Source organism: Siphateles boraxobius, unplaced genomic scaffold (genome assembly GCF_051911475.1).
Source record: "Siphateles boraxobius isolate OS27281-9 unplaced genomic scaffold, OSU_SipBor_1 3, whole genome shotgun sequence".
NCBI lineage: Eukaryota > Metazoa > Chordata > Actinopteri > Cypriniformes > Leuciscidae > Siphateles > Siphateles boraxobius.
The window spans coordinates 10,544,911-10,566,543 of NW_027508919.1; the positions used below are offsets into that span (position 1 = coordinate 10,544,911).

The 21,633-nt window shown below is 40.1% G+C and overlaps 1 protein-coding gene across 2 annotated transcripts; it reads left to right on the forward strand.

The window, feature by feature from the left end:
• Positions 1-301: 301 nt before the first annotated feature.
• Positions 302-12,093, forward strand: pcdh10b (protocadherin 10b). 2 transcript variants are annotated; one of them, XM_077247816.1, is made up of 5 exons: positions 302-3,285; positions 4,092-4,150; positions 4,392-4,498; positions 8,840-9,193; positions 10,856-12,093. In XM_077247816.1, exons 1-5 carry the CDS (start codon positions 739-741, stop codon positions 10,873-10,875), a joined length of 3,087 nt encoding a protein of 1,028 aa, XP_077103931.1. In that variant the 5' UTR covers positions 302-738; the 3' UTR covers positions 10,876-12,093. The 2 variants fall into 2 exon arrangements, with proteins under 2 accessions (XP_077103931.1, XP_077103933.1); XM_077247818.1 differs by having other exon boundaries at positions 617-3,285; positions 8,840-8,997; positions 10,856-11,512.
• The last annotated feature ends 9,540 nt before the right edge of the window (positions 12,094-21,633 follow it).

Sequence of the window (21,633 nt, forward strand, 5' to 3'; positions counted from 1 at the left end):
GGATACATAATAACGTTATGCATAATCCCGTTCTGAGATTAAAAAAAAAAAAAATCCCCCACAAATTGATCACACCTTACTCATCTCTCTGACTCATTCTCCAACGAACTCATCAGCCATTCAATCCTTATGACCAGAAATCCCGCAGCTCTGACCAGGGGCGTGTTTATCAGCCACCAGGAGGCTTGACTGATGTAGGACACAGCCAATAAAGTTTCAGCTCTGCTGGTGCTGGGTGCTCCCATTGGTTGGCGAGGGGAGGGTGCTGCGGGAAAACCGAACAGCTAAGCGCTGAAGCTTCAGTACTGTGCCAGCGGACCCCGAAGGAGCGCACCAGATATACTGGGACCGTTCAGATATCAGAGACTGTAGCTCTAATATAAAATGCATTTGTTGCATTAATTCTGTGGATTATGATATTGTGCTTTATCACAGGCCATCTGATATCTATTTATATCAGTGTCAGTTTAATATTTTAATGTTCTCTTGTGCCAGAAATCCGCTGCGACTCTAAAGCTTGTTCGTGGAGGAAATCGCCTTGGGAAATCGGTCCTGTGTAAACCAGAAAGCAGACAGCATGGTTTTTGGCTGACAGCCCTGTTTAAGGGGGAAAAAAAATATTACCATACAACCAAAGCCTTACGCACGCCTGCGCGCCTTACCTTGGAGAAGAGGGTGATGGTTTTGCTGTGTGCTCCACGGAGATAAAATATTCCAAGTGTCCTTTCCTGAGTGGAAATGATTGTGTTTTTGCTCCTGCTGTGTCTCGCGGATGGGGTGGTTTCGCAGATACGTTACTCTGTACCAGAGGAAGCGGAGCATGGAACGTTTGTGGGGAATATAGCAGAGGATTTGGGACTGGACCTTACAAAACTTTCATCCCGCCGTTTTCAGGTGGTGCCCAGCTCGCGGACGCCGTACCTGGAAGTAAACTTGGAAAACGGGGTGCTTTTCGTGAACGAGAAAATCGACCGGGAGCGCATCTGTAAGCAGAGCGCCAGCTGTTTGCTTCACCTGGAGGTGTTCCTGGAGAACCCACTCGAGCTCTTTCGCGTGGAGATAGAGGTGGTGGACATCAACGACAACCCGCCGAGCTTTCCGGAGACGGACATCACCGTGGAAATATCCGAGAGCGCGACCCCGGGTACGCGCTTCCCTTTGGAGAGCGCTTTTGATCCGGATGTTGGTAGTAATGCATTGCGCACTTACGACATCACCAATAACAACTATTTTTACCTAGACGTGCAAACACAGACTGATGGCAACAAATTCGCAGAGCTGGTTTTGGAGAAGCCTCTTGATCGGGAACAACAGGCGATGCACCGTTATGTCCTCACGGCCGTAGATGGTGGCCAGCCGCCTCGGACAGGTACAGCACTGCTTGTGGTCAGGGTGCTCGACTCCAACGACAACGTACCCGTGTTTGATCAACCAGTGTACTCGGTTAACCTGGCCGAGAACGTGCCCGTGGGCACGCTCGTCATCCAGCTGAACGCAACCGATTCAGACGAGGGCCCGAACGGAGAAGTCATTTACTCGTTCAGCAACCACATTTCAAGCAGGGTCAAGGAACTGTTCGATATCGATGCCAGAACTGGCCGTATAGAGGTCAGAGGTGAGGTGGACTTTGAGGAGAGCAGTCTGTATCAGATTTACGTTCAAGCGAAAGACATGGGACCTAATGCTGTGCCCGCGCACTGTAAAGTTTTGGTCAAAGTGGCGGACGTGAACGACAACGCTCCAGAGATCATCTTCAGCACCGTCACGGAGTCAGTGAGCGAGAACGCAGCGACGGGCACCGTCATCGCTCTGCTCAGCGTCACCGATAAAGACTCTGAAGACAACGGTCAGACGCATGTGGAGATTCTCGGAGATGTTCCTTTTAAACTCAAAACCTCTTTTAGAAATTATTACACTATTGTGACCGACGGTCCTCTCAACAGAGAGACTGTAGAAGCATACACGGTCACCGTGGTTGCGAGAGATAAAGGGATTCCATCTCTTGCGACCAGCAAATCAATCAAAGTGCACGTGTCTGACGAGAACGACAATGCGCCCACGTTTACGCAGCCCATTTATGATGTGTATGTGACTGAAAACAACGTCCCCGGTGCTTACATATACGCTGTCAGTGCAGCAGACCCTGATGTCGGACAGAATGCTTATATAACTTACTCCATAGTGGAGTGTGAAATCCAGGGAATGTCTGTGGTCACGTATGTGTCCATCAACTCGGAGAATGGTTATTTGTACGCCCTTAGATCATTTGATTATGAGCAACTGAAAGATTTCAGCTTTATAGTTCAAGCGAGGGACTCAGGCAGCCCCGAACTTTGGTCCAACGCTACGGTGAACGTCATTATAGTAGATCAGAACGATAACGCGCCGTCTGTGATTGCGCCTCTTGGAAAAAATGGCACTGCGCGGGAGCCTTTGCCGCGCTCTGCCGAGCCAGGCTACCTAGTTACGCGCATTGTCGCCATGGATGCGGATGATGGAGAGAACGCGCGCTTGTCCTACAGTATACAGCGAGGTAACGAGAATGGGATGTTCCGAATGGACTGGCGCACTGGCGAGTTGCGCACGGCCCGCCGGGTGTCAGTCAAACGAGACCCGCAACAGCTGTATGAGCTGCTGATTGAGGTCAGGGATCACGGGCAGCCTCCCATGTCATGTAGCGCAGCAGTGCAGGTTACACTCGTGGACAGTCTCGTTGAAGGCCACAGTGGAGAACGCGGTACTGCCAAGGCCAAAGACGCGTCTCTGGACTTGACGCTCATCCTCATCATCGCGCTCGGCTCCGTTTCCTTCATCTTCCTCCTGGCTATGATTGTGCTGGCCGTGCGCTGTCAGAAGGAAAAAAAGCTGAACATCTACAGCACCTGCCTGGCCAGCGACTGCTGCTGCCTGGTGGGCTGCGGGTCGTGCGGGTCAGGCGGCTGCTGCGGTCGACAGGCCCGGGCTGCCCGGAAAAAGAAGAAACTGAGCAAGTCCGACATCATGCTGGTTCAGAGCACCAACACAGCAAACGTGAGCGTGGCGAGTGCCGCGCAGGTGCCAGTGGAGGAGTCAGGGAGCTTCGGCTCGCTACATCAAAGTCAGAACTACTGCTATCAGGTCTGTCTGACTCCGGAATCGGCCAAAACGGATCTCATGTTCCTGAAGGCCTGCAGCCCGTCGCGCAGCAACGACACCGAGCACAACCCGTGCGGAGCTCTAGTGACCGGCTATACGGACCAACAGCAGCCGGACATCATATCCAACGGCAGCCTGCTCTCCAGTGAGGTACGAGCACTTATAAACCTTACTCATTTTATACTTACACGATTAAAAGAAAAAATACTATAAGTCATTCCGTTTGTATTTTTTGGTTTGATTTTTTATAAATGGCACTCAGAAAGCAAATCTAGCTTTTTTCTTCTGATATAGGCTACAGTTTATCTAAATATTCAAATACTTTATTGTGTGAATGTGTCAATATCAAAATTTTTAAAAAAGTCTGCTATTTAACATTTTAATTATCTTAAATTTCAAATTAAATACACATTCAGTGAATTAAAACAACTCAAAACAAAACAATCTTCCTCTTCAGGATAGTGAGCTCTGAAAACAAACAGGTTGAATACTGGTTGCTTGCAGACTGACACTAACAATATTAATCTGTTCTACTTTATTATTATTATTATTATTATTATTATTATTAATAATATTATTGTTAGTATTATATATTTTGTGTGGCCTATACTGTGCATGTTAGAGTGTAAACATAGTGAGTCACTGAACTGATAGATTTGCATGTTTGTGAAAAGCTCTCCGGGTTATAGGGCATTATATATGCCAGTCACGGTGTTGCAGAGCCTCACAAGAACAAAGATCTGTCTATAGTTGAATTCTGCTGAATAGCAGCAGAGCCTAATGATCTTTACTGCCCATAAAGTCCCTGTAATGCCCCCAGAGAGCAAAGCTTGAATTCTGACCTGTCTTATTGTCATTATTGTCATTTATGTATTTATAATATTTTATTTTTGAAATTTTTGATTAGTATTATGCAATGATGTTGAGCCTATTGCAAATCGATCCCTCTCTTGCAGACAAAACAACAGAGAGCAGAACTCAGTTATTTGGTGGACCGACCAAGGCGTGTTAACAGGTAAGCAACTTAACTTAACTGACCTGAAAATTATTTCCCCCCTAATTTATGGAACGACTTTCTTTTTTTTTTAATTAATATGATAGAAGTAAATACATATGAGAAGTCTATGAACATTTGAACTAAACCAGCATGAGCATTTGTGACAGACTGAGACCATTTCAAGGCTAAGCAGTAAAATTGTGGTTATATAAGAGTTGTGTGGCATAGCGGTCAACTCAAACCTTCTCTCCTCCCTCAGCTCTGCATTTCAGGAGGCAGATATCGTGAGCTCAAAAGACAGTGGTCATGGAGACAGTGAGCAGGGAGACAGTGACCATGACGCCATGCATCGTGGGCATTCCTCTGGTACGTTATTTAAGTAAATTTCTCATATTTCTATCGTTTTGTTATTGATTAAAAAGAGATAATATTCAGGCTGAGCATGTAGAGATGTGGCTTAAATGTTTTAGTTAAACACTTGAGACAGACATACGGGTTGAAAGATGGAATATTTTAAATCGTTTGGTTGTTTTTCATCCAAACAAACAGAACAAAAACCCTGATCAAGGCATGTCGAGGCTGTTCAAAACCTAGCAGAAATATTTTAGGCCACAGAGCCTCTGAGTATGAATGCGAGAGCATGCGAACAATAACTGTAGTGGAAAATATAATCCAATTGTTTATCAATACTCCCTGATAATAAGTATTTACTTCAGTGGTACGATCTACCCTTTCACCCACGTCTCTAAAGACATGATGGAATTTAGATCAGTCCAGGCAGTCTGTCATCGACTCTGTGGGAAATGGACCAAATAGGTTGAGCAGCAAACAAACAAGCGATTCATTGACTGTGTGTGACCCCCACCCTTCCACCATAATCCCTCTCCCCACATTCCACTGACGGAGGACACCTTCATAAGACCACATGTGTAAGATTCGCCTGCACTGGAAATGGTGCTTTGTTGCTAAATGACACCTAGCTTGAAGTGCATTGTGAAGTTGAGTGTATAATGTAATTATGACAAAGTCGGACACAAATGAATACAACCAAAAGTTGCATCTTATTATCATTAATTTCTCTTTGGTTGAGCATATGTCCTCTGCTGTTATTCCAGAGCACCATATGCTGTGGCTGGACTGCTTCAGCTCTCATTTAGCCTATTTTTGCTCAGTTAAACATTAGATTAAAATCAAGACTTGTTTTCCATACAAGGTCAGTTAGCCCATCTGCCTTTGTTGTCGTAGGCCATCAAAAAACTCTTTCCTTTTAACATACAGCTCTATAAAGTAAAAAAAGCAACAAAAAAAACTGTTGTGCATTTTTTCCACATTTGCGAGCATGTTGTCCCTACTAAAAATTAATTGTTTTGCTCCATACTATCTTCTTTAATTAAGATAATTGAAAGCGCCGCTTGGTATGCAGACTTGGAGAGTGTTCAGGAGTGTGCATTGTTCATTTTAATGAGAATTGGGTGGAAACGGCCTTCATCCTTTCAAATCTATTTCAGACGCTTTGTTTCTTAACCAGCTGCTGTTTTATGGGCTTTTTGAAACAGGAAATTTTAGTAATCCAAACGCCTAATGTGTCTCAACGTAGACGCACCTTGATTTAGTCATCTCTACTAAATAAATAAAAAAGGCACAGATAAGCATCACTTAAATTCTCTCTATAATGCATCTGTAATATGGAACACTTTATAGCTGCTCTGATGCAATGGCACACCTGAATAATTTCATTCCAGTTTAATTTATTTTATCCTGAGGATCTGCCACGTTGCTACAGAATCCCTCATTTGGGCTGCAGGTCATTTTCAGAATTCAGAAACAGCTCACTGATCAGTAATTTATTTTCAGCCTGATTAGCAAATGAAGGTTATTATCGGATCTAATGCTTACCAAGGCTTCTGCTCAGAAAGCAGCAGAGCAGATAGAGAGGGGATATTTTTCAATAGATAATTTTGTTTACAGTTCATTGTCATATATCTTCTTTAATCTACAAGTCTTTCTCCTCCCCCCCCCCCCCCCCCTCTCTCTCTCTCTCTTTCTCTCAATTTGTAGAACATCAGAAAAAAGTGATGTAGAGTTTCTGACAACTTCCAAAAAAATTTAACACGTGCAAAAATACATGTTTTGAGGGTTTTCTTTTTTGGGGAAATGTTTGTGGTGTTCTTGTGGTCTTTAGAGACCCTGTTTAAACATTGTATTAAAATCTACCTCTGGGTGATTTGATCAGATTTTGAGATAATACATAACATCACTATATTGTCGTTGTGTAACTGGCAAGGTCTTATTGCAATTTTATAAAGAAAAAAAAAATGGTCCAACATTTCACCCAAAATTACTCTACCATTCAAAAGTTTAGGGTCAGTATATTTTCAGCATTAATAATAATAAGAAATGTTTATTTAGCTCCAAAATCAGCTTATTCAAATGATTTCTGATGGATCATGTGACACTGAAGACTGGAGTAATGATGCTGAAAATCTTTATTCTCGTAATAATATTTCAACATTAAAACATTTAAAATTCTCTCTAACCCCAAACTTGAATGGTAGTGTGTTTTCTTTTCATTTTAAGCTTAATAGATTATTTATTAAATATAAAATATTTTGAGGAGAAATGTTTAATAATTTAGTGTAGTACAGATTAAAAACCTTGTCGGGTCAGTAGGCGACTATTTACTTATGAACATTTTCCTCAAAATCCAAATGGTTGATTGATGTGGACACATTCCAGATTGTTCTGGCCCCTGTTTAAATTTGTATCTAGCATTGCATTACTTGAAACAGAAATTATTAAATAGCATGTATATTTCAACCAGAGAATATGGAGCATTGTATTTTCATCAGACTTGACTCTTTCTTGCAATATTGAACCACAAGTCAACAATATAATTACTTTTCCATTTTTTCCCACTGAAAAAAGGGACACTGGATGAGTACAGAGAGTAATTAATTTCAGAAAATGTCAGGAAATATCAAGATGTCTCCCTGCGATTACACAATGAGGAAGTGTCTTATCGCACACTCTCTAAATATCAAACTCTCTCTCTCTCTCTCTCTCTCTCTCTCTCTCTCTCACTCTCACCTTCTTTGTATGTCAGATATATACACAAAGAACCTTTGTTCACTGTCTCTCATAAAAATGAGACCTCTGAATGTTGTCATAGATAGCTTCCAGATATGTTTAGTGCCTAAACTACTTGTTGCCTTGTAAGGTGGTCCTATGCTTTGGTTTGTAATTAGGAGAGTCTTACCAAGCCCAGGCCTAAGTAGGTTGTTTGCATGTAGATTCAAAGGACTTTAATCCTCTTTTAAAGCAGAAACCCAAAGTCTGTGTATGCTGACCTGTCTTCTGTCTGAAGGGCTAGTCTGAGGATTAGCTATAAGAACACCCCACCACCCCACCCCACCCCACACCACTGACTCTGCTCCATACCTTCAACATCTCCGCTTAGCGCTTCTTTGAAAATGGCACTTTCATTAATCCTCCTGCTGTAATTACTGACTGTTTTAGACATGGGGTTTTTAGACACAGGAGCCAAAAGGGGATTTCAAAATGCTCACCTCTCCCTTCTTCTCAGATGCACGCAGTCAAAACGGCACGGCTTACATCATCTGGGGTGACGGTGGGGGTAAAAGGCATCATGCAACTGTCACGCACAAACTAACAGGATCTTGTCCCTCATGCTGGATTTAGCAGTAACACTCTTGTAGCGCTAGCTTTCTCTTGGCTTTGTGATTCGCGAGGTCGTTCGCCATTGGATATTAGCAGCGGGGTGCTTGAATTATGTGCTGATAAATAAAATACCTTTTCAAAGAGGCTCATGATAAACCTCTGGGAAAAGCAATTCAATAAATTTGTTTAGATATATAAATATTTTACATCAATAATATAGTTTATTTTAAAATATTTTACTCTACATTCCAAAGCCTTTTTTCCACTATTGCTTCTTTTTTATTTTAAGGTGACATAATGTCTTATAGTGTCACTCATTATTTTTGTTCTTTTAATTGAGACGACACGAAAGAGACAAAAGAGTAAAGAGGGTTATAAACTTTATAATATATCCCTTCATCTTATAGCTGGGCGGAAGAGAAGGAAAGAGAACAGAGGATTGGGTTTATCTGCAAGCTTGGTGTCTCAGAGAGTTTACCTTTGATGTCAAATAGAAAGAGGGAAGTGGAAGAGAGACCTCAAGAGGAGATTACAGCATTGACTTCATCCACTCGCTGTGTGTATGTTCTCCACACGTGCTTTGATCAGGGTAATTTGTAATTTAAAAGTCACAAAAAGGGGGGGAAAAAGCGCCATGCAATCTTTTCATTATTAGCATGTTAAGTGCCAAAGACATTTCATGCATACAGCTTTTATGTTTTCAAAGTGAATGACATGCATTACATTTCATCTGGATTTACATATTTATAATGCTTCATTAAGTCTAAAAAAGATGCTGGACAACTTCTGATTGGTTGAATTAATGCAGAATTCGACGGTCTGCTCTTTTATCTAAGAGAGGAAACATTGAGGGCATGTTATAGCGTAGATGCATTGCATACACATGGTTTATTGTATTTATGTATGTTTGTTTGTCTTGTTTTAATGCACTTACATGCTTCCAGCGCAATTGGGAGCATATTCTCTCTCTCATCCACCCACATGGACAATTAAGCACAAGCTAACCCATATCTCTGTTCTCTCTCATAGGAGCAGACCTGTTTTCCAACTGCACAGAGGAGTGCAAAGCCCTCGGCCACTCAGATCGCTGCTGGATGCCAAGTTTCGTGCCCACCGAGGCACGACAGGGTGCCGATTACCGTAGCAACCTGCACGTGCCGGGCATGGACTCTGTACCCGACTCTGAGGTATTTGAGGGCGAGACGTTGGCGGGTGATCAGTCATTCTCAACCTTTGGCAAAGAGACGCCACACCACCCCAACCAGATGCACCAACACCAACATCAACACCATCAACACCACCTCAATGCTTCCACGCTAGAGAGGAAAGAGTTCGATGCACTTCTGTGTAACTCGCGCATGCCTTACAAAGCCACCTGTCTGTGTGAGTATCTCAAAGAGAGAGTGCTTTCCTCTCTCTTGATCTGACCTAAAAAACTTTCCAAATTCAAGGCCTCTAGCGTGAAGTGCTGCTGAATTCTCCTCTTAGAACTCTTAGCCCTCACACTTCTGCTCTCCTTCACCCATCAACATCTGCCCATCCTTCATCTGCTCTTCATCTACTGGTTCCTGGTGCACACTCTTACAAATAAAGGATCCAAAGGAAAAAGTGTAGGAGAGAACATTAGAGTCTTTTTAACTTCCTCAAAGATTTTTTTTTTATCTTTTAGTTCTTTAGAAAAAAAAACATCTAGTGGTGTTTTAAAGGCCCCAGGAGGGCTGCTCGTTTTAAACGGGGGAATCAATATGCTGATCTTAAGAACCTCTAATGTAGCACCAAGAACCGTTTTAATCTTCAGAGAACCACATAGCAAAAACCATATCAGGTGAAAAAAAAACTGTATTAAAGCTTTGAAGAATCTTTATTTATAAGAGTGTCTGATTAGATTTTTCTTCATACATTTGCTTACATTCAAAAAAATTTACCAGGGTTGTGTAAAAAAATCTGATTTGAAGAATTAACTCCCTTTTAATTTTTTTTTGAATTAGACACACGCTACAGGAAGTTGTTTATCTATCCTTAGTGTATAAACATTCAAGACTTCTTAAACAGGTTAAGCCAAAGTTTAAAGTTTGTCTTGACCAACTTTGTTTTTCTTTTTAAAAATGACTGTGGTATTCAAGCATCTGAATGTCATTGTACTTTAATATCTAATTCAAAATTCAGAATGGTTCACAACCCTGCTAAATTAATGCTTTGAAACAAGAAATTGCACTATGCAATTGCACAGTGTTGTAAATGCAGGGAATTACAGAAACTCATGTATGGTGGCCGAAAGAGCTCAACGCGCTGCAACTGAAGAAAACATGCAAATGATCATCTCAATAAAAATAATAATAAATAATTCAATGTATTTGGTAGCGTTGTGAGTATTTGCAGCGCATGTGTTGTCAAACTGATGAAGATGTGTCTTAATTTTCTGGTGTTTTTTTTATATTTGCAGTGCATTGAGGTCTCTCTGCCACCGTACAGATGTCTAGTTGTGGGATTTGAATGTGATAAGTTGTTAGATCAAACAATAAAACCTTCTCGGATATTTAACCATAGGCAAAGACCCACCAGAGATTGACAATGCCTAAAATGAACTTGTAAAAAACAGAGATAAAAGGAAATCAGAAACTCCTTATTGTTTTGTACTCAGGCAGTATGTTTATTGAGGCAAAGTTTGACTAGTCATGCCAAACATCAACTCAGAAGCTTGAAACAGACGCTCTCAAAAGGCCGGAGTTTATAAGGTTTAGGCTGCCTACCACGGTTTGTTGTTTTAGAGGGGATGAAAGTGGTAGTGGGATTGATTGAGATATTATTGACTGCTCTTGTTGTGTTGAAACCTTCAGACATCAGTCTCAGAAAGAGCGCTCCGAGGCTGTGTGGGTGGTGCGTTTAACTTTGAGGAAATAGTTTATGATTGTGGGCTTATAGTTCCTCATCAAAGCACTGCTTCTGTATGCATCAAACAATGGTCTTTTAATAGCTTAGCACTACACTTAAAACTGCTGTCTAAAAATCATCTTTAATAAGCGTTCTTTCTTTTTCCCTTTTTAGCGCGGAAAAGGATATGCTAGCTCTTTCCGAGTGGACATACCAGAGACGGCGTGATTTTGCACAATCAGTGAAACTGATGGAAATGCGAAGAGCATCAAGTTTTCAGACTCTATTTCCAGAGGCGTCAGATGATCGTGCATTCCCGAAGGCTTCCGGAGCCTCCGAGACCTCAAAAAACTTGATGAAAGAGTCAGACTCGCAGAGCTAGATGCAAGGCCGAGCGGCTGGACATTACGCGCTTCTCAGCAGGACTGAGCGGAGGACAAAACTAGGCCGTTAATATACATGGAGGATAGGAAGACAAGGAGAGAAACAAGAGGATGATAATTCCTCTTGGCTTCTGCGTGTGCCTGTTTACAGCACTACTGTTCATCGTAAAAAAAAAAGAAAAAAGACAACAAAAATACCACATTGTAAACGATGATGAGAACCACCAACGAAAACGACAAAAATGGAGATATATTCACTGAGCCCTTTAGTTGTTTATGTACACACACACCACTGAAAAGCCAATTGTACAGGAAATTCATTTGTGCATTACAAATGCAATATTGTTCTTTTAGACATGACTGTTTTTATATTCTGTGTGCGGCTGTGTGTGTGATCAGGTGTTTTCCCTAAATCTATTCCAACTTTTTGTCAAAAAAAAAAAAAGAAGCAACGAATTCCACAGAGGGATTTTCTTTCCGTCAGGGTTACGTGTTTAACGTTGTGAGCGGGACAGCAGTGGCCTAAATCTTACTCTCTCAGACAATACGTAGGTTATATCACGTGTGAGAAGTCTTAACTGTACTCTTTTAAACTTCAAAATAAATATAAATCTATATCTATAAATCTATCTATATATACTTTTTCTGAAAGTGCAGTCTTCATTTGCGCCGTTTTTTTCAAGTGTAGTGTGTAAGGCTCCACAAGGGAGCAGTTAGCATTGCTAAACCACTTTACAGGGGTTCTTAAAATGACAGAAGGCCTTATCTCTAAACTTTTCATCCATTTTTTCACTTTTGGATATTGAGAATCATGTCTATAAATAAAGAGGGGCGTAATATTCTAGATTTGAATACATGGCAGTTGTGTATTACTGTAGTCAAATAGATCCGTTTGGAAATTTGAGGCCAAATACAAAAGGTGTACACAATTCAAAGCAAACACACGCACTGATACTGATATTTACACACATATGCACACAAACACCTTAATACCAGGAGGTGACAAATAAACTGAAAAATGTATACTTACATCTTAGACTCCCGTGTTTTATTTTAAGACAACTTTAGCTGAACTAACACAAGCAGACAGTTCGATAATTAAGCCACATTCCTTCAAAAATCAAAAACCACACCAAATATTATTTTCCAGTGAAATATGTCATAGAAGACCGGGCTCGGCTGTCTGTTTTTTTTGTAGCTCAGGACATCTTAAAGTCTATTTTTGCATACATGGATGCAACCACTCAAATGAGCATTTAGTGCAATTTATTTGTTCAAAACAAATGCTATTTAAGTTTTATTAACATTGACGCCTGAGCTCAAATACAGTTTTGTACAAAAACGGAGGGAAATGTGAACAAAGACACTTCATTTGCAAAGAGAAGAAAATGCAATATATATATATATATATATATATATATATATATATATATATATATATATATATATATATATATATATCTTCCAGCAAAGTTCAATTTAAAGCCAGTCGCACAGAACTAAACTTAATGCAGCACGAAACAAAGGACAAAAGCAATGTGATCATATCTCATTTTCCCTAAAATTGACTCCATTATGTTTGACCTCCACTCAAATTAATCTCTTTCACAAACCACAGGCTTTCATATCTGAACGGTAGAGCTGACCAAAGACCTAAATACAGAAATCAGTGGGCTATAATAAGAATAATTAAATAAATAAAATAAATGACTTACAATTCCCCAAACAAGTCATACAGTTCCATGAGACATGCTTTGGAGAAACTTCTAAAGTCACTCAAAGATGTTCGCTTAACTTTTTTTAAGCTTTGCTGAATACAAATAGGTTCTTCTAACAGGATCTTATTTGTTTAGCACGTAAAATGTAAGAAGGTGGGCCTCAAATGATAATGTGAGGGTGGGTGTTGGGTGACGCTTTAAGCAGAGGCCACCGCTGACAGATAGATTGAAGTCGAACAGAAAATCTGTCCTCATAAATATGCTAACAGCCCCAGCCCCTGTCAGACTCTTTTCTCTCACCTCCCTCACGCCTTTCCTCCCTTCATCTCACCCCTCTTTTCCTTCCTCCTGCACACACCTCATCTCCTCTGACAGGTCAGCGCTCCATTTGTTCTTCCTGACTGATGACATCTATGAGGGCAACTTTTGTTCTTCTCCAAAGAGAGAGAGAGAGAGAGAGAGAGAGAGAGAGAGAGAGAGAGAGAGAGAGAGAGAGAGAGAGAGAGAGAGAGAGAGAGAGAGAGAGAAAGAGAGAGAGAGAGAGAGAGAGAGAGCATCTTCGGTGCTGGTTTGTCAAGGTGTTCAGTGTCTGTTCTCACTTCAAAATGCTTCTCTGTAGGGAATGTTTTGAAGATCTCTGCTGTGTGCTTGTGTGTGTGTGTGTGTGTGTGTGTGTGTGTGTGTGTGTGTGTGTGTGTGTGTGTGTGTGTGTGGCACTGCCAGATGTCTGAGGTGACAGTGAGACGTGGTGGAGGCTCATCGGACCCCTGGCAGTTCTCTGAGGGGCCTTGGGGGCCCCTGCCTAAGCGTCTCAAGCGACAAGGCGCCAAAAAAACGATAAACGGAGCAGGACAGGAATGTGAGAGCAGAGAGGCCGCAAATCCCAGGTGTGCTGTCTGTTACGCAGGAGCAGGAAGAGAGTCGGACAGCAGATAAGATTACAAAAGAGTCGGGAGCGTGACGGGAGGGGTGAAAGGAGCGAGAAAGAGGAAGAAAAAAAGGGGCAGAGAGCCCCCGTGAGCTGAGCTCTGCCAGGGGCTCTGTGTACACAGCTTTTCTGACATTTACACCTCTCAACCACTGTTATCAGACCTGTTAGTGACACGGCCCCACTGAGACTTCAGGACAAAAAGGCTCAGAGAAGACTTTGCTATGACAATTGCGCCATCATAGGCTGTGAGTTTGAACTGCTTTTCTCTAACTACAGACCTCTATTACAATGGCTTATAGTAGTTTAGGAAATCAGTGAAAGAAACTAGATTAAACAGCAGTTTCTAAACTCTGTGTGAACCTGAGTGAACCCTTTTTTTTCTTTTCTTTTTTACTCTCACTGAGCATCTGAGTGAATAGCTGTCAGTCCACTTGACAGTAAGCCTATTTACTTCACTGAATTAATGTTAATCTATCTTTAGTGCCTTTGGCCTATTTCCTTACTGAACTGTCAGCATACTTTACATACCCACACAAATCAGACCGTATGTGTAGATAATAATAATAATAATAATAATAATAATAATAATAATAATAATAATAATAATAATGTGTATTAATATAATAGTTATAACAATGTAATTTTATATATAACAATATACTTGGCAACATACATGACATCACTATAATATATGAATATAGTTCATAAATAATAATAATAATAATAACAAAAATAATAATAATAATAATATTTTTGCTGCTGCTGTTGTTTTTAGAGTAACAATTAAAAAAAAAATGAGAGAAGCATACTTGGCATCATATCTTTTAAAAACACATATGCCCACACAGAGAAGCACCCAAACAAAGTTTTTGTTCACTCTTACACTGAGAAGTCTGTGACCTTCCTAAATGTTTTTTGAAGTTGGTGGAAAAAACAGATTGTTTTTTCTCTCACTCTTCTCTCCTCCCTGAGAGCTCAGATTGTGTGTTTTTTTATCCTTTTTTTCGACACGGGGTGATGACACCCTGAACAGAGCATTCGTGAAAGTGTTTATGATGCAAACACGTCTCTTTTCGTCTCTCTCACAAACATTCCAGGCAGCCTTTCATCTTGTAACCTTTATAATAGTGCAAATGCATCGTGCAGATTGAAGAAACCAATCATGTCCTGCCTATCCTCGCTATTGTATCCCACGGTGACAAGCGGTGAACTTTAAATCTTTATAAGTGCTCGAAAAAACATTCATCAAACATTCAGTATCTCTTAAGACAGGTTCAAACATCCAAATAAGAATTTAGTTGGTTAATATAATTAAACGCCTGTGAATTGTTTTATTTGTTTGTCCTGAGTAAAGGTAACTGCTGAAACGAGGGAATAGGATGTGTGTGTGTGTGTGTGTGTGTGTGTGTGTGTGTGTGTGTGTGTGTGTGTGTGTGTGTGTGTGTGTGTGTGTGTGTGTGTGTGCGTGTGTAATTGTGTGTGTGTGTGTGTGTATGAACTGTAGGTGCCACCTGGGTACTAATGTGTAAGTAATTAGGCTCTGGCACATGCACAGACAGCCACACCTCGCTCCTTAGGACCCCAGCCACCATATGCTGCACCAGTTGGGAGCTCAACTTGCCAAGAACTCTAGAAGAAAGAGAAAAGTGAGGGAATAGAAAACCACAGCTTCTTCCTTATAGCAGCACTCTTTCTGAAAATTTTGATCTTCGTCATAAAATTGCATGACCTTCTCAGCTAGATGCATTTAAAAATCACAGATAAACAGAGTAAATACCACAGTAGAATTATGAAAGTAAACCTGGTAATTTGCTAAGTGCCAGCTCTATTCATTCCAGTGTAGCATGATCTCAAACACATTCAGAATACTAACAAAGAAAAGGGGTGTGTCCTTAAAAATGAGCTGGGCTGGGGTCGCTAATCAAGGATTAAAGTGGTTTGATTTCTTTTTACAGATGGGAAAAAAACTAAAACCTATATAGCAGGAACACAGCACAGCACACAGTTAAATACTTTAGAGAAAACTTGGAGAAAACGTTCTTTCAACTGCATTCGTGAGCGTGTTAATTCAACAGATGGTAGCCAAATGTTGATGTGTCTATTTGTTTGTCAGCTTCTGAAATGTTGTCCCTTCCCACTGTGAAATGCATTAAGAAAGTCCCATACAGAAGATACTATTCAGTACCCTCCACTCTTGACAAGCACGAGTCCTTTCTGGGTCACATTCTGGCCATTTGTGGGACAAATGCTTAACCATCTGCTCCTGGTGCTTGTCGTCGTATAACATTACCCTTAAGCAAACTCTGCAGGAAGGGCAGCAAGGGAGTCTATGGTCATTTGGTGATACTTTAGTGATCTGAAAAGCTGTGGTGTGTAGTTAAGTTAATGTGCAAATACCCTAATGAAATATTACCCCCCACCCCCTCCCAAAACAAAATCTTTGGTTTCACTTTATTTTGATGGTCCATTTAACACATTCTGTTGTCTATAAGTCACATTGCACCTTCATGTCTACTAACTCTCATTAGAGTATTAGTAGAGTATTAGTAGACTGGTAGGGTTAGGGTTAGAATAAGTTGACATGTAGTTGCAAAGTTACTTATAGTCAGTAAAGTGTCTGTTGGAGGACCATCACAATAAAGAGTTTGCAGATATGAAGCAGACAGTCCACTAATACTCTAATGCGAGTTAGTTGACATGTAGTTGCAAAGTTACTTATAGTAAACAGAGTGTTCAAAAGGGACCATTAAAATAAAGTGTTACCAAATCTTTTTAAATTTTACTTTAGTAAAAAAGTACCCCTAATTATTTTTTTAATGTACTTGCATTTGTAAAAATACTGATAAATTAACCTTATTTATTTATTTATTTATTTATGTATTTACTTACGTAGTTAGTTACATAGATAGTTTTTGCATGTTTGCTTTCAATTTGATATGAACACAAAACATCTATTTAGGGAAAGAGGTTGAATGTCATAGACACAGATTCAGGATCTAGCTAGGTTATAGATCAGTCTGAAATTATTCTGAATTATTATAAATTGTACTATAAAATTTGAATAGTCTTCAACAATCAAGCATTTCATACAATGTACAAAAATATTCAGCTCACAAACACCAATAACAACTTCTTATTTAACCTAAATATGATTTTCATTATAGTTAATTATGTACATTATAACTTACTTTTTGTGCCACCAGTCCAATTGTCAGCATACTCAAGCTTTGAGGAGGTACTTCTTGTTCATGTCTAATTTTTAAATCAGAACAATTGAGTAATTTTAGACTCGCTCCGAGCAGATCATTGAATCAGTGAATTGCTGACTCAACATGCAGCAACAGTACAATTCTCTATTGAACAGTTCAATGCTGTTGAGAACCGATTCAATGAAAAGGATTTGGCTCGAAAGAACGATTATGTCTCGAATTCTCTAATAGCAGTTCTCATTCTCTTTAGTATGAAATAATGATGAACAATACATTTTTATAAAATGTACTGGAGTAAAACATCAGAGATTGTGCTTTGGCATGTAGTAAGTGAAAGTTTCCCTAAATGAAAATGGTCTAACAAAATACAGATACTAGAAAAATGTACTTAAGTACTACAGTAACAATGTAAAAATAGGCCTATTAGCCTACTTACTGCTGTAGAGAAAACATAGGACATATATGACCAAAAATGCGAACCCTGAGGACCACAAGCTCTTAGCTCAGGCAGTATTGACATACTGATTTGAGGTCATTATTCTTATTATACTTATAGGCACAGCTTCCCTTCTTCAGATAAAAGTGCTATTATTTGTTCAAGGCTCCTGGGCTATTTTTTATCTCAGGCAGCACTGATCTCTGTGTTAGCAGGTACATCAATGTTATCGGCCACGGCAGGTCCCAAGCTCTGCTGTCTGTGTCCCAGTCATTAGCTATACTGATTTCTGTAACACTTTAAAAGTTGTTAAAGATAGTCTCTATTGACATCTCTGCACATCCATTTCACAGCATAATCTCGAAGGGAGTTTCCATTCATCTTCAGCCTGGTCCCTGTCCTCGGGCTTAAAGAGGTAGCAATATTTCTACCAGAGTCCAGCAGGGTAAAACAAACTATGTTGAGTTTTTATTTGGCTCTGTCTGATAAGGTGAGTCCAAGTATAGGGTTGTAGACATCATGACAAGACAGTTATTCATAATTTGATCACACAGAAACTAAAAAATATGTCTACGAACATTATTAAATTCAGAGGAAGAGATATCAATATATATATATATATATATATATATATATATATATATATATATATATATTTTGTTTTCAAGAACCTCGACTCATTATATCCATAGACTGTAATATATAACAGTGTTATATCCGCCCATCTTCTGGACAATCCATATGGGTAAAAGGGTGGGCTTTGTGTGAGACTGAGCCTCTTCAGCCAAGAGTGGACGTGCCTCTTCAGCCAAGCAGCGGCAGCCTCAGCTATCTGTTAAGGCGTGTTCACACCGAACACGAATTTAATTATTTGCGCGAGTAGATTACATACAAAGTCAATGCAAAGTGGCGAATAGACGCATCATTCGCGCCGGGCGTCGCGAATGACGCGAATTGGGCGACGCGTTTGCCGCGAACGTCTTCCGCACAAGTTGAAAAAATTGATCTCGAGCGAATGTTCAAGCGTCTAACTAGACGCGATAGACGCGTATTAGGCGCTCTATTCGCGTTCGGTGTGAACACGCCATTACGTTATAAGATCGACTGGCAGACTAGGCTACTTTTTATGGCTACTACATTCACTGCAAAGCTGCTGAAGAGTACAACCCAAAATGTAACACTCCAGTCTGGGACATATCAGTCTATTCTTATGTTACATGTATTCATTTGGCAGACGCATTTACAGTGTTTCAAACCTCAGTTATAACCATAGGTAAAGTACCTTGGACGCTAACTTATCTGAGGCGATTTAATGCTAACTGTTGCAGTGCCACTGTCCACAATAGAGCTTAGATCGGGCCCAAAAAATCAAGCCCGACCCGACCCGAGCCCGTGCACGTTGTGTCCGAGCCCGGCCCGGCCCGACACATTAACTGTAATTATGAGCCCGAGCCCGATTTAAACCCGACCATTTTTAATATGTGGGCCGTTATAACCAGGGGCGACGACAGATCATTTTTTAACGCAGGTGCTGAATGGGTGCTAGACCATTGACAGTGGGGAGCTGCGCAATTATATATATATATATATATATATATATATATATATATATATATATATATATATATATATATATATATATATATATATATATATATATACTATTAATAAATATGCAAAAATTGGCCACTTAATATTTAATATTCAATTATTTTAATTATCACAATGATAGTTTTAATTTAATTAAATTGAACAATTAGTAAATTCGGTGACAAGCGTGCCGAGAATTGATTTAATTTTATGATGAGATGCTCCAGTTCACGTGCTATGGTGAACACGGCTAGCCGGCGCCTCCATGTCATGAATATTGCCTGCTATATTTGCTTCTTATTAATGCTTCTTCTTCTTCAGGCATTTGGTTGATGAAAAATGTATTAAAATTAAGATACAATTTTATACAAAACGAAATTCACTTTAAAGAAAGGCTTTCTACAAAACAAAACATAATGAAGTGGTCAAAATCATGCCTGAACCACTCCATGTCTCCTGATATTGCACATCCTCCTATCTACTCTGTTCACTTTCATAATCAACATAGATGGAAAAAAATAACATTATAATATTTTAATAAATATGAAACTAAATGCGCTTATTTAATGGCTGCAACACGTACAGACTCTCTAGCAGCGCGCCGCACTTGGACTCAACAAAGCCAACACATATGTTGTCACTGCCCACGAGTTTAAAATATTTCCATACCTCCGACTTTCCTTCATACTTGCTCAAAGTTAATTCTCCTGTTTTAATTTTTTTCTTTAATTCTTCAAGCTCCATGTTGCACTTAAGCTACACAATACAGCACAGCGTGCGAGTGGAGGAGACGCTGCACGTGACACGTGACGTGCTTGATCAAGGGCCCGACCCGACCGGAGCATAGTGGCGGGAAATATCGGCCCGGCCCGGCCCGCGGGTCGGGTCGGGCTCGGGCTCGGGCAGAGAATCTAAGCTCTAGTCCACAAACATTGATGCTAAATAGTGCTAACTACGTGAAATAGTACTGGAATGTCACTTACCGGAAAAAAAAATGGAGCGAAGTAGTCCTACAGTGTCGGTTAACCTTAGTGCAGTTTATAGCAGAGCAACCCATTTTATGTACGATATTTCAATACAAATCTTCAGAAAGGATACAGACGTGGTGTTGTGTCAGATCATGGCCGAGATGTCAAATTTCAGGAATTCCACTCGGCTGAGCCTGTTATCAGCTGTCAATCAAGATGTCAATCAAAGTTAACCACGCCCATAGTTGTCATACATTTTATATCTAAATACGATCTAAACTAACGAGTTACAACAAAAATCACCCCCCTCACAGTTGTCAGGCACTCAGAACCTATCGAAAAATACAATAAAAGTCCATCGGACCAACCTGTAAAAACATGAATTTATGCTGTGAAAACGGACATTTTAACATGGAATCTATGAACATTTGCTCCCTTTTTGGGACCTGCCCCTAGCGGATTTTCGATGTATTGCAATTTTTCGCACTTCCGGGTAGGCTTCATTTTTCAGATTAGAATGTTGCCGTTTGGTTATATCACAGCATACTAGCCCTATTTTGTCACTCTTAGAAAAATAATAAATAGCACGTTTCTATATAGAAGGGTAGGGTTTTCCACCACTATTGACCAAGATAAAGTTCACTAAACATTTACCAGGGCTGCGTTCAGCCCCGACAAAACGTTGCACAATGTTTTTTAAACAGAAACAGTGATGCGTTGAACACACTGTTCTGGTGACGCAAGAGTTGCAACTATGGCAGCTGAGAAGGCCATTGTTTGTGTTCTTTGTGAATAATTTTCGGAGCCTGATGAAGTCGGTATAAATATGTGTTTAATGCTACAAAATATGCCCGATGTTACAGTTGCTGCACTTGCCGCCCAGAACACAAGAGAACATCCCAATCGAGTGAAAGGATTGCTGAAACTGAAATGGAAGCACACATCTTACCTAATTCAGACTAAAACACATCTATTTAGGCTCACATACTGACTTTATTTGTAGTTCATACTGTTTTAATAACCTGTATTTTCTTTCTCATTTTTAGGAAAAGCACTTAATTACCATTGTTTATTTCTATACCAAATGTCATACACTTGCAATGAAGCTAAAAATATAAACAACTACATCATTATGTTGATATCCTATATTTTTACAATAACACTTACGACAAACATGTCTTCTAATATCCTCAGTTGTTGCGTATACCGAGCTGCATCGAACACATTTGTAAATTACTTTCCTTGAACCCATTGTGCGAGGTCACTTTAATACCGCACGCATTATATATGCGTTATATATATGGGCGTGGTTATGTTGCTCCTGATTGGACTGCAGTTCTGACACACCCACCAAACAAGAGAAAACGTATCTCAAACCCCGTTGCACACTGGTGTATGCCGTTTCCAGGAAACATGACGTTCAACCTGGAAACCGTAGCAAAACGTTGCGCACCGTTTTGAACTTGAAAGTGCCCATGGTGTAACAGCATTCTCCAATAGAATATTGTCATGCTATATGATGTTTGATTAACAAAGTTCGGGAGGAACACGTTCAAATTATCTATCCAATCATCACGTCATTCCAATCATCACATCATTCCAACCAGCTTTCAACAGTCAGTAATCAACATGTCTACCCAATCAGCAAAATCTGTTGAGGCCTATTTATACAAAGATTCGAGTCACCTATGTTCTTTGACAGTTTTCAGCATCCCTC